Source organism: Coloeus monedula (genome assembly GCF_965178545.1).
Source record: "Coloeus monedula genome assembly, chromosome: 29".
Classification (NCBI taxonomy): domain Eukaryota; kingdom Metazoa; phylum Chordata; class Aves; order Passeriformes; family Corvidae; genus Coloeus; species Coloeus monedula.
This window is the reverse complement of record NC_138809.1, coordinates 1938413-1952006: the sequence shown is the minus strand read 5'-3', so window position 1 is coordinate 1952006 and position 13594 is coordinate 1938413. Positions and strand designations below refer to the sequence as shown.

The 13594-nt window shown below is 56.7% G+C and overlaps 1 protein-coding gene and 1 pseudogene across 2 annotated transcripts in view; both read left to right on the top strand.

The window, feature by feature from the left end:
• LOC309583076 (low affinity immunoglobulin gamma Fc region receptor II-like) overlaps positions 1-13594 on the top strand; it is a 158548-nt pseudogene that overhangs the window by 120182 nt on the left and 24772 nt on the right. The gene's annotated exons all lie outside the window — the stretch shown is intronic.
• Positions 1113-10764, top strand: SDHC (succinate dehydrogenase complex subunit C). Its single transcript, XM_082298747.1, has 6 exons — positions 1113-1160; positions 1937-1993; positions 3073-3174; positions 4218-4279; positions 7832-7995; positions 10117-10764. The coding sequence occupies exons 1-6, from the start codon at positions 1141-1143 to the stop codon at positions 10219-10221; spliced, it is 510 nt and encodes a 169-aa protein (XP_082154873.1). The 5' UTR covers positions 1113-1140; the 3' UTR covers positions 10222-10764.

Sequence of the window (13594 nt, the reverse complement as noted above, 5' to 3'; positions counted from 1 at the left end):
CGGGATTTGGGGGGAAACTCGCTGGATTTGGGGGAAAACCCCCGGGATTTGGGGCGGAATCGGGAATTTGGGGCCTTGGGGATTATTTTGGGAGGCGTAGCACCGCTTTTGGGTTGATTTAGGATTTTTTTGGGATGGGAGGAGAGGAGTTGGAGGATTTGGGGGGATTTGGGGGGGGTTCCCGAGGGTGATTTGTGGGAATTGGGGGTTTTTTTTGGGAGGGGTGGAAAATTTGGGGGGGTTTGGGGGGATTTGGGTTTTTTTTTAGGAGGGGTTGAGGGTTTGGGGGGTTTTGGGGCGGTTTTGGGGGGGGAAAGTGGAAAACGGGGTTTGCTCGGGGGGTGATAACGGGGATCGATAGCCGGGATCGATAACGGGGCTGGTACTGGGGATCGATAAGGGGGATCGATAAGGGGGATCGCTAACAGGGATCGATAACGGGGCTGATACCAGGAATCAAGAATGGGACTCAATAACGGGGATCGATATCGGGAATCAATAACAGGGATCGATCCCGGGGATATCCAAAGCGAACCAATACCCAGGATCGATATCGGGGATCAATTCCCAAGATCGATATCGGGGATAGACACCAGGGATCGATTTCGGGGATCAATAACAGGGATCGATATCGGGGATCAATACCCGGGATCGATAGCAGGGATCGATACCGGGGATCAATAACAGGGATCGATATCGGGGATCGATACCCGGGATCAATACCCAGGATCAATATCAGGGATCAATACCCGGGATCAAAAACAAGGATCAATACCCGCGATCGATATCGGGGATCAATACCCGGGATCAATATCAGGGATCGATAGCAGGGATCAATATCAGGAATCGATATCAGGGATTAGGAATCGATATCAGGGATCAATACCCAGGATCGATATCAGGCATCGATATCAGGGATCGATATCAGGGATCAATACCCGGGATCAATATCAGGGATCAATATCAGGGATCGATATCAGGGATCGATATCAGGGATCAATACCCAGGATCGATATCAGGGATCGATATCAGGGATCGATATCAATCAGGGATCAATACCCGCGATCGATCCCGGCGCTTCCCGCCCCTCCCCTCCCACCGGAAGTGCGTCACGGTCACTTCCGGCGCGGCGGCTCCAAGATGGCGGCGCTGGCGCTGAGGTGACTCCGGGAGGCCCGGGAGGGTCACGGGGGGCACCGGGGGGACATGGGGGACACCGAGAGCACCGAGGGGACACCGGGGGCAGCGGGGCCGGGCCGTGGCCCCGTCCCGCCCGCGGAGCTCCCGGGGGGCAGCGGGGCCGCTCTCGGCCCGGGGTCGCTCCGGGGACGCGGCGGGCGCGGGCCCGGCCTGAGGCGGCTCCTCCGCCCCAGCGGAAATCCGGGCTCGGGCCCGGCCCGAGGGAGCCCGCGGGGCCCAAACTGCGCCGAGTGACCCCAAATCCTCCCGTGTCACCCCAATATCACCCCAGTGTCACCCCAGTGTCACCCCAAATCCCAAATCCCATCCCAAAATCCCAAATCCCATCCCAAATCCAAAATCCCGTCCCAAATCCCATCCCAAATCCCCTTCCCCGTCCGAAATCCCATCCCCAATCCCCTCCCAAACTCCGTCCCAAAATCCCAAAATCCCTTCCCAAATCCCAAAATCCCTTCCCAAATCCCATCCCAAATCCCTTCTCCTTTCCATCCCAAAATCCCCTCTCCCCCGTCCTAAATCCACTCTCCCACTCCCCCCCGATCCCAAATCCCCAATCCCAAATCCCTTCTCCATCCCCAAATCCCCGATCCCAAATCCCCGATCCCAAATCCCCTCTCCCGCTCCCCCCCATCCCCCAGCCCCTTTTTTGGGGGATCCCCCCGATCCGGCCCCGATCCCGTTGGGATTTGGGGCTCCCCGGGACGTTCCCGATCCCATTTCCCCTCTTCCCTCCCAGGGCTTTGGGGCGCCGCTGCCTCCTGACCCCGCTGGGGCCCGGCCCCGCCCTGCGCCAGTGAGCGACTGGGGGGAACTGGGAGGGACTGGGGGGGAACTGGGAGGGGATTGGGGGGGACTGGGAGGGAACTGGGAGGGACTGGGGGGGACTGGAAGGAATTGGGGGAACTGGGGGGAAATGGGGGGCACTGAGAGGGACTGGGAGGGATTAGGGGGGACTGGGGGATACTGGGAGGGATTGGGGGGAACTGGGGGGGACTGGGAGGAACTGGGAGCTACTGGGGGGACTGGGAGGGACTGGGGGAGATTGGGAGGAACTGGGGGGACTGAGAGGGACTGGGAGCTACTGGGGGGGACTGGGAGCTACTGGGCAGGACTGGGGCCAACTGGGAGGTCAGGGAAGGGGATTTGGGGGGGTTTTGGGGGGATTTTGGGCTGGGTTTTGGGGGATTCGGGAGTGGTTTAGGGGGATTTGGGGTTTTTGGGGTGGTTTTTTGGGTTTGGGGGGTTTTGGGGGGCTCTTTGAGGGTTTTTTCAGTTTTTTTGGGTTTGGGGTATTGTTTTGGGGGGGTTTGGGAGATTGTGGAGTGGTTTGGGGGGATTTTGGGGGTTTTGGGGTGCTTTGGGCTGTTTTTTTGGGTTTTGGGAGAGTTTTGGGGTTTTTTGGGGGGGGTTGTGGGTTTTTGGGGTGGGTTTTTCAGTTTGGGGGTGGTTTTGGGGTTGTTTGGGGGGATTTTGAGGAGGTTTTGGGGTATTTTTTGGGGTTTTGGAGTGGGTTTTGGGGTTTTTTTGGGAGGGGTTGAGGTTTTGGGGGGTGTTTGAAGTGGTTTTTGAGGTTTTTGGGTGTTTCTGGGAGGTTTTTTGGGATTTTGGGAGGGGTTTGGGGGGATTTTGGAGTGGTTTTGGCTGTTTTGGGGTATATTTGGGGGTTTTGGAGTGGGGTTTTTGGGTTTTTTTGGGAATGATTGGGGTTTTTTTGGGAGAGGTTGAGGTTTTGGGGGGTGTTTGAAGTGGTTTTTGAGGTTTTTGGGTGTTTCTGGGAGGATTTTTTTGGGATTTTTGGGGTGTTTTGGGGGAGTTTGGAGGGGTTTTGGGGGGTCAGAACCTTCCCAACCCCCCGTGTCCCCCTTTTCCCAGCGTGATCCCGATGGGAACAACGGCCCGGGAGGAGATGAGGCGGTTTTGGGAGAAGAATTCCCGCTCCAACCGACCCCTGTCCCCTCATGTCACCATCTACAAGTGAGGAGTGCACCCCAAAACCACCCCAAAACCACCCTTGGTATCTCTGGCACCCCAAAACCACTCCTGGCACACCAAAACCACCCCAAAAGCAGCCTGGGAACCCCAAAATCACCCCAAAATCACCCTGAAGCCACCCTTGGCACCCCAAAACCACCCCCACAACCACCCCTGGCACCCTAAAACCACCCCAAAACCACCTGTGGCACCCCAAAATCAGGCTGGGAACCCTAAAATTACCCCAAAACCACCCCTGGCACCCCAAAAATCACCCAAAAACCACCCCTGGCACCCTAGAGCCACCCCTGGAACCTTAAAACCACCCCAGAAACCACTCCTGGCACCCCAAAATCAGCCTGGGAACCCCAAAACCACCCCAAAACCCACCCCTGGCACCCCAAAAGCAGCCTGGGAACCCTAGAATTACTCCAAAAATCACGCCTGGCACCCAAAACCACCCCAAATCCTCCTTTTGCACCCCAAAATCAGCCTGGGAACCCCAAAATCACCCCAAAAATCACCCCAAAACCACTCCTGGCACCTCAAAACCACCCCTGCCACCCTAAAATCACCCCAAAAACCACCCTTGGCACCCCAAAACCACCCCAAATCCTTTTCTTGCGCCCCAAAATCAGCCTGGGAACCCCAAAAATCACCCCAAACCCACCCCTGGCACCCCAAAATCAGTCTGAGAATCCCAAAACCACCCCCAAAACCACCCCTGGCACCCCCAAACCACCCCTGGCACCCCAAAATCAGCCTGGGAACCCTAAAACAACCCCAACCCCACCCGTGGCACCCCAGGATCAGCCCTGGGCACCCCAAAATCACCCCAAAAATCACCCAAAAACCACCCTTGGCACCCCAAAACCACCCCAAATCCTCCTCTTGCACTCCAAAATCAGCCTGGGCACCCCAAAAATCATCCCAAAAATCACCCACCCCCTCCCCTGGCACCCCAGAATCACCCTGGGCCCCCCAAATTCCCGCTGTGCCCCCCAGCCCAGCCCGGGCTGTCGGGGTGACCCCGGCTCCCGTTGCAGGTGGTCGCTGCCCATGGCCATGTCCATCACCCACCGCGGCACCGGCGTCGCCCTCAGCCTGGGTGCGTGAGCCCCGGGGTGCCCCGCGGTAACCTGGGATAAACTGGGATAACCTGGGGTGCTCTGGGATAACCTGGGGTGCCTTGGGATGCCCTGGGGTGCTCTGAGATATCTTGGGGTGCCCTGGGGTGCCTTGGGATGCTCTGGGATAACCTGGGATACCCCTGGGATGCTCTGGGATAACCTGGGATACCCTGCGGTGCTCTGGGATGCCCGGGGATGCCCTGGGGTGCTCTGACATATCTTGGGATATCTTGGGGTGCTCTGGGATAACCTGGGATGCCCCTGGGGTGCTCTGGGATATCTTGGGGTGCTCTGGGATAACCTGGGATACCTTGGGGTGCCCTGGGGTGCTCTAGGATACCCCTGGGATATCCTGGGATGCTCTGGGATAACCTGGCATACCCCTGGAATATCTTGGGATGCTCTGGGATACCCCTGGGATGCTCTGGGATACCCCTGGAATACCCCTGGGATTCTCTGGGATACCTTGAGATGCCCTTGGGATGCTCTGGGATAACCTGGGATACCCCTGGGATACCCCTGGGATACCCCATGAATACCTTGGGATATCTCTGGGATCCCCCCAGGACACCCCCAATTCCCAGGGATTCTCCCGTTCCCAGCAATGAGTTTTCTTTGGGAATCCTCGGCTCTGCCTTCCCCGTTCCCACAAAAATCCTCCCGAAATTCCCCCCATTCCCCAGAAACTCCCCCCATCCCATTTCTCCATCCCGAAGATTTTTCCCATCCCATTTTTCCCATCCCCATTTTTTCCCCCATTCCCGTTTTTCCCACCCCCCCATTTCCCAGGCAAGCAGAGCCCGAGGGTTTCCCACAGTTTTTGGGAATTTTTGGGATTCCTGGGATGGGAACTGGGGAGTCCCAGGAATCCTGGGGGGTTCTGGGGGTATCCCAAAACTCCTTGGAGAGGGGGGGTTGGGGAATCTCAGGAATTCTGGGAAGGCTCCTGGGAGTCCTTGGGGGGATCCCAAGAATCCTGAGGGGGAATTTGGGAATCCAGGAGGATCCCGGGAATCGTGGGAGAGGCTGGGAAAGTCCTGGGAGGTTTTGGGGGGATGGGGGAGGGAATGTTGTGGGAATTCCAGGACCCCAAAAATCCTTGAGGGGGAATTGGGGCCATCCCAAAAATCTGGGGGTCCCGAGTGTCCCAGGAATGCCGGGGAGGTCCCGGGAATTTCGTGGAGGATCTGGAGGGGGGGGAGGGGACTCCAGGGATGGCCTGGGGGTCTCTGGGGGGGGGGGGGGGCAGTGGTGGGATCCAGCCCGGGATCCGCATCCCGGGGGTGTCCCTGTTTGATCCCAGGGGTGTCCCTGTTCCCATCCCAGGGCTGTCCCTGGTCCCATCCCAGCTCTATCCTTGTTTTCCCATTCCCATCCCAGGTCTATCCGTATTTCCCTGTTCCAGGTCTATCCCTGTTTTCCCATGCCATCCCAGCTGTATCCCTGTTTTCCTGTCCCCATCCCAGGTCTATCCCTGTTGTTCTCATTCCTGTCCCAGGTGTCTCTCTGTTTCCCTATTCCAGGTGTATCCCTGATTTCCCATTCCCTATTCCAGGTCTATCCCTGTTTTCCCATCCCAGGTGTATCCCTGTTCCCATCCCAGCTCTATCCCTGTTTTCCCTGCTCTGATCCATGCCATCCCAGGTGTATCCCTGTTTTTCCATTCCCCATCCCAGGTCTATTCCTGTTTTCCTGTCCCTATTCCAGGTCTATCCCTGTTTTTCCCTATCCCAGCTCTATCCCTGTTCCCATCCCAGGTGTCTCCCTGTTTTCCCATCCCAGCTGTACCCCTGTTTCCCATCCCAGGTATCTCCTTGTTTTCCCATTCCCATCCCAGGTGTATCCCTGTTTTCCTGTCCCTATCCCATCTCTATCCCTGTTTTCCCATTCCCATCTCTATCCCTGTTTTCCCACCCCAGGTGTGTCCGTGTTTCCCATTCCCATCTCCATCCCTGTTTTTCCCATTCCCAGACGTGTCCGTGTATCCCATTCCCATTCCCATCTCTATCCCTGTTTTTCCCATTCCCAGGCATGTCCGTGTTTCCCATTCCCATTCCCATCTCTATCCCTGTTTTCCCACCCCAGGTGTGTCCATGTTTCCCATTCCCATCTCCATCCCTGTTTTCCCATTCCCATCTCCATCCCTGTTTCCCATTCCCAGGCGTGTCCGTGTTTCCCATTCCCATCTCTGTCCCTGTTTCCCATTCCCATCTCTATCCCTGTTTTTCCCACCCCAGGTGTGTCCGTGTTTCCCATTCCCATTCCCATCTCTATCCCTGTTTTTCCCACCCCAGGTGTGTCCGTGTTTCCCATTCCCATCTCTATCCCTGTTTTCCCATTCCCAGGTGTGTCCGTGTTCCCCATTCCCATCTCTATCCCTGTTTTCCCACCCCAGGCGTGTCCGTGTTCCCCATTCCCATCTCCATCCCTGTTTTTCCCACCCCATCTCTGTCCCTGTTTCCCATTCCCATCTCTATCCCTGTTTTTCCCACCCCAGGTGTGTCCGTGTTTCCCATTCCCATCTCTATCCCTGTTTTTCCCACCCCAGGCGTGTCCGTGTTCCCCATTCCCATCTCCATCCCTGTTTTTCCCACCCCAGGTGTGTCCGTGTTTCCCATTCCCATCTCCATCCCTGTTTTTCCCACCCCAGGCATGTCCGTGTTTCCCATTCCCATCTCTATCCCTGTTTTCCCACCCCAGGTGTGTCCGTGTTCCCCATTCCCATCTCTATCCCTGTTTTCCCACCCCAGGTGTGTCCGTGTTTCCCATTCCCATCTCCATCCCTGTTTCCCATTCCCATCTCCATCCCTGTTTTCCCATTCCCAGACGTGTCCGCGTTTCCCATTCCCATCTCCATCCCTGTTTCCCATTCCCATCTCTATCCCTGTTTTCCCATTCCCAGACGTGTCCGCGTTTCCCATTCCCATCTCTGTCCCTGTTTCCCATTCCCATCTCTATCCCTGTTTTCCCACCCCAGGCGTGTCCGTGTTTCCCATTCCCATCTCCATCCCTGTTTTTCCCACCCCAGGCGTGTCTGTGTTTCCCATTCCCATCTCTATCCCTGTTTTCCCACCCCAGGTGTGTCCGTGTTTCCCATTCCCATCTCTATCCCTGTTTTTCCCACCCCAGGTGTGTCCGTGTTTCCCATTCCCATCTCTATCCCTGTTTTCCCACCCCAGGCGTGTCCGTGTTTCCCATTCCCATCTCCATCCCTGTTTTTCCCACCCCAGGTGTGTCCGTGTTCCCCATTCCCATCTCTATCCCTGTTTTCCCACCCCAGGTGTGTCCGTGTTCCCCATTCCCATCTCTATCCCTGTTTTCCCACCCCAGGTGTGTCCGTGTTCCCCATTCCCATCTCTATCCCTGTTTTCCCACCCCAGGTGTGTCCGTGTTTCCCATTCCCATCTCCATCCCTGTTTTCCCACCCCAGGTGTGTCCGTGTTCCCCATTCCCATCTCTATCCCTGTTTTCCCACCCCAGGTGTGTCCGTGTTCCCCATTCCCATCTCTATCCCTGTTTTCCCACCCCAGGTGTGTCCGTGTTTGCCGTGGCCGCGCTGCTGCTCCCGGAGCACTTTCCCCATTACCTGGCGCAGCTGCGGGCGCTGGGCCCGGCTCCCCTCCTGCTCTTCCTGGCCAAGTTCTCCCTGGCTGCTCCCTTTTCCTACCACACCTGGAACGGGATCCGGCACCTGGTGAGTCCCGGCCTCGGGAATTTGGGAATTGTGTCCCTGCAATGCTCCGGCAGCTCCTCGTTCCCATCCCATTTTTCCCATCCCATTTTTTCCCCATCCCCATTTTTTAATCCCTATTTTTCCATCCCCTTTTTCCCATCCCGTTTTTTTTTATCCCCACTTTTTCCCCTTCCCAGTTTTTTCCCCATCCCCATTTTTTTTTCCAACCCCATTTTCTCCATCCCAATTTTTTTCCATCCCATTTTTTTCCACCCCATTTTTTAATCCCTATTTTTTCCCATTCCTAATTTTTTAATCCCTATCTTTCCCCATCCCAATTTTTTCCCCATCCCTATTTTTTTATCCCTGTTTTTCCCCATCCCCATTTTTCCATCCCCATTTTTTAATCCCTATTTTTTCCATCCCAATTTTTTCCCATCCCCTTTTTTATCCCAATTTTTTCCCCACCCCATTTTTTAATCCCTATTTTTTTATCCCCATTTTCCCCATCCCCATTTTTTCTCCATCCCCATTTTTCCATCCCAGTTTTTTCCCCATCCCCATTTTTTTCCATCCCCATCTTTTTTATCCCCATTTTTTCTCCATCCCCATTTTTTCTCCATCCCCATTTTTTTATCCCTATTTTTTATCCCTATTTTTTTCCATCCTCATTTTTCCCCATCCCCATTTTTCCATCCCCATCTTTTTCCATCCCCATTTTTTAATCCCTATTTTCTCCATCCCCATTTTTTTTCATCCCCATTGTTTCCCATCCCAATTTTTTCCCCATCCCTATTTTTTAAGCCCTATTTTTTTATCCATTTTTCTCCATCCCCATTTTTTAATCTCTATTTTTTATCCCCATTTTTCCCCATCCCCATTTTTTAATCCCTATTTTTTTATCCCTATTTTTCTCCATCCCCATTTTCCCATCTCCATTTTTTAATCCTTATTTTTTCATCCCCATTTTTCCCCCATCCCAATTTTTTCCCCATCGTCATTTTTTAAATCCCTATTTTTTTATCCCCATTTTTTCCCCATCCCCATTATTTTCCATCCCCATTTTTTTCATCCCTATTTTTTTCCCCATCCCCACTTTTTAAATCCCTACTTTTTTATCCCCATTTTTTCCCATCCCATTTTTCCCATCCCATTTCTCCATCCCCATTTTTTTCTCCATCCCCATTTTTTAATCCCCATTTTTTTCCCCATCCCCTTTTTTTATCCCCATTTTTTCCATCCCCATTTTTCCCCATCCCCATTTTTTTTGGGAACAGCACAAAATCTGCCGGGTTGGGAATTTATTGAGGGCTTTTATGGGAGAGAATTCCAGAGGCAGCCGGGCCGGAGCGTGACGGGATCCAGCAGCTGGATCCCAGTGCTCCCAGTGCTCCCAGTGCTCCCAGTACGGGACACTGGGATGTCATCCCTGGGTGTGAGGGCTTGGGGTGACAAGAGCTGGATTTTGGAGGGGGTTTGGGTGGATTTTCTGGGAAAAGCAGATCCATGGAATTCCCAGTGAGGGATCATCCCCCTGGAGGTGCTGGGGAGGGGGCTGAGGGTCTCCCACACCCCCTGGGGAGGGGGAATGGGATGGGGGGAGTGGGATAAAAGGGAAGGGGGAGCAGGGATGGGAACGGGAGAGGGATTTGGGATGGAAAGGAGAGGGATTTGGGATGGGAAAAAGGGGGATGAAAAAGGGGGAAATGGGGAAAAGAGGAGGGGGAGAAAGGTTGGGAAGGGAATGGGAGCTGGGATAAAAGGGAAGGGGAATGGGATGGGGGAAGTGGGGAAGGGAGTGGGAATGGGATAAAGGGAGAGGGAAGGGGATGGAAGTGGGGGGAGGGGAAGGACGGGGAGGGGGAGCGGCCGCTGCCTTTGGAATTCGGGAGAACTCCGGGATCCGGGGCTGGGATGGGGCTGGGCACCGAGCTGGGGACAGCCCTGGGAGTGGGAGAGGAGGGAATTGGGCTGGATTTCCTGGGAAAAGCGGATCCTTTCCTCGGCAGCTCCCACCTGAGGGGGAACAGCACCGGGGAGGGGGACGCATCCCTCTCCTCAGGGACACGTGGGGGACACATTGCCTGGCAGGGAATTTGGGGACAATCCCTGGGAATTCCGTCCCCTCCGGTGTCTCCGCAGGCCTGGGATCTTGGGAAGGGGCTGCGGCTGCCGCAGGTGACCCAGTCAGGGCTGCTGGTGCTGGCCCTGACCCTGCTCTCCTCCGCCGCCTTGGCCTCCCTGTGACCCGGAATCCCGGGAATTCCAGGAATCCCGGGAATCCCGGCAATTCCGCTCCCCGTTGTCACAGAGTTCTGGGAAGTTTTTGGGGAAGGTGACGCTTTTTTCCCCCCCTCCCCATCCTGAAATGCCGGGATGAGCAGAGCTGCTCCTCCTGCCCCACCCCCTGCTCCTTGTCCTCGGGGTGTCCCCATGTGTCCCCAAAGCCGGGACAATGCGGGATCTGTGTGCCACGAGTGGGATCGGGAATGGGGTGGCCGCGTGTGGGATCGCAGCGGGACAAGGAGCTCCATTGATCCGCGCCAGGCGGTGCCCCCCGGGGGTGGGGGACAGGTGACATCTCGCTGCCACCCCGCTGCCACCCTCGGGGCTCCTCGATCCCATGGGAATTCCATGCTTCAGCTGATTTTTGTGGGGGGGAAAAATCGGTAATTTTGGAGCCCCTGCCGGTGGAAAAAACTTCCCGGTTTTCCCCCCTGTCGGGAAGGGGATTTTTCCCAGTGTGTTGTCACCTGTCCCCCTCTGGAATAAAGCAGCCCTGATCCTCCAGCCCCGTGTCTGCCCCGTGTGCCACACCGGGAATGGGGATTTTCCCTTGGGATTCAGGGAATTGCTGCTTCCCGGAGGAGCCCGGCATGGAAAAACATGGGAAAAACCCCTGAAATTTGCAGGTCTTGGAGGAGCAGGGAGTTTTGGGGTTAAATTCGGGGGATTTTTAGCCTTTGGAAAAAGGACATTTCCCAGCAGGAGCTGCTCCATCCCAGATTCCTGCCCCAGCTCTGTGTGGGGAAGGATCCCCCTGGGAAAATCCCAGAATTTTGGGGGAAAATCTGCTCTCCTGGTTGGGATTTTGGGGGAGATTTTGGGGGGGAACTCGCGGTGGCAGGAGGGGGGGCGGGGCTTTCATCCCATCCCACCCCATCCCTAATTAATTTCCCAATTAACAGGAGCCTCCCCTGGGATCAGGGAGGAGGAAGAGGAGGGGGCAGGGCCGAGCCCTGAATCCTGAAGGGTTTGGGGTTTTTTCCAAGGATTTCCTGCAGTTCCCAGCCTTTATTTCCCCTTTTTTTGGGGGGGTCCAGACCCTTCTGTGCCCCCTGAGGGGGGATTGGGGGGGGTTGTCCCCAGGGGAGGGGACAATGACAGCAGAGCCACCCCCGGGGGCTCAGGAGCTGGGGGGGCCCCCAGAGCCAGGGGGATTTTGGGGACAGGGTCCCCCCCCAGGGTTGTCCCCAGGATTTGGGGCCTCAGGGTGGGGGGAAGCCCCGCTGAGACCCCCCTGGCCCTTTCCAGAAGGTTCCGTGTCCCAGGATTTCTGGAACTGTGGGAAGGAAGGAGAGGGGGGTGAGGGGGGTGGGGGTCTGCAGGGAGGGGAAATGGGGCACTGGGAGTTTGGGGTCCCCTCAGAAGGATCCGCTGTCCCCATGTCCCTGTCCCCCTCCTTATCCCTGTGTGCCCCCCATCCCTGTCTCCCCGATTCCCGTGTCCCCCCTTTATCCCCAGATCCCCCCATCCCTGTGTCCCCTCTTTATCCCATGTCCTCCATCCCTGTCCCCTCTTATCCCCATATCCCACATCCCCCTGTCCCCCATTCCCGTTATCCCCTGTCCCCCATGTCCCCCGTCCCCCATGTCCCTCTGTCCCCATTCCCATTATCCCCATGTCCCTCTGTCCCCATGTCCCCCATGTCCCTCTGTCCCCATTCCCATTATCCCCATGTCCCCCATGTCCCCATGTCCCCCATCCCTGTCCCCCTTTATCTCCCCATCCTCTCTCACCGCAGTTCCCCACCTCCCACCCTCCCCCCCTGTCACGCCCCTCCCCGAGCCCGGGGGTGTCCCGGGGGTGTCCTAGTGTGTCCCAGTGTGTCCCATGGGTGTTCCCGTGTATCCCATGGGTGTCCCAGTATATCCCAGTGTATCCCATGGGTGTCCCAGTGTGTCCTAGTGTATCCCAGTGTATCCCATGGGTGTCCCTGGGTGTCCCTGTGTATCCCATGGGTGTCCCGGTGTATCCCATGGGTGTCCCTGGGTGTCCCAGTGTATCCCATGGGTGTCCCGCTGTATCCCGGTGTATCCCATGCATGTCCCCAGTGTATCCCAGTGTATCCCATGGGTGTCCCTGGGTGTCCCTGTGTATCCCATGAATGTCCTGTGTATCCCATGGGTGTCCCTGTGTATCCCATGGGTGTCCCGGTGTATCCCATGGGTGTCCCTGGGTGTCCCAGTGTATCCCATGGGTGTCCCGCTGTATCCCATGGGTGTCCCGGTGTATCCCAGTGTATCCCGGTGTATCCCATGGGTGTCCCGCTGTATCCCGGTGTATCCCATGCGTGTCCCCAGTGTCCCAGGGTATCCCAGTGTATCCCATGGGTATCCCGCTGTATCCCATGTGTGTCCCCGTGTATCCCCGTGTGTCCCATGGGTGTCCCGGTGTATCCCATGGGTGTCCCTGGTGTATCCCAGTTTATCCCATGGGTATCCCGCTGTATCCCACTGTATCCCAGTGTATCCCATGGGTATCCCGGTGTATCCCATGGGTATCCCTGTGTATCCCATGCGTGTCCCCGGTGTATCCCAGTGTATCCCATGGGTGTCCCAGTGTATCCATGTATATCCCATAGGTGTCCCAGTGTATCCCATGGGTATCCTGCTGTATCCCGGTGTATCCCTTTGTATCCCATGCGTGTCCCCGGTGTATCCCAGTGTATCCCATGGGTGTCCCAGTGTATCCATGTATATCCCATAGGTGTCCCCGTGTATCCCATGGGTATCCTGCTGTATCCCGGTGTATCCCTTTGTATCCCATGCGTGTCCCCGGTGTATCCCAGTGTATCCCATGGGTGTCCCAGTGTATCCATGTATATCCCATAGGTGTCCCCGTGTATCCCATGGGTATCCCTGTGTATCCCATGCGTGTCCCCGGTGTATCCCAGTTTATCCCGGTGTATCCCATGGGTGTCCCAGTGTATCCATGTATATCCCATAGGTGTCCCCGTGTATCTCATGGGTATCCCTGTGTATCCCATGCGTGTCCCCGCTGTCCCGGGGTGTCACCTTGCCGGTGACGCGGGTGCGGAGCCCGTTGCAGGCTCGGAGCAGGGCTCGGGGCTGGCCCTGGATCACGCGGGCGGCGGCGCGGGGCGAACGCGAGCTCAGGTCCAGGCGGGCCGGGGGGATGCGCGGGGGCATCTCCCAGGTGCCCAGGAACGTGCCCCACGGCGACTCCTGCGGGCACACCCAGGGCGGGGGGGGTTGGCCCTGCTCCGGGTGTCCCCCCCAGCAGCGGCGGCGCTCCCCGAACGCCCTCGGGACTCACCTTGGACCGGGCCACGTGCGGCAGGAGGTGGCCGCGCTCGTCGGCGATGAACGGGGTGGGG

Coding starts and splice junctions, on each gene's coding strand:
- SDHC (XM_082298747.1), top strand. CDS start 1,141: ATGGCGGCGCTGGCGCTGAG. Junction 4,280..7,831: donor CGGCGTCGCCCTCAGCCTGG/GTGCGTGAGCCC, acceptor TTCCCACCCCAG/GTGTGTCCGTGTTTGCCGTG. Junction 7,996..10,116: donor GGAACGGGATCCGGCACCTG/GTGAGTCCCGGC, acceptor GTGTCTCCGCAG/GCCTGGGATCTTGGGAAGGG.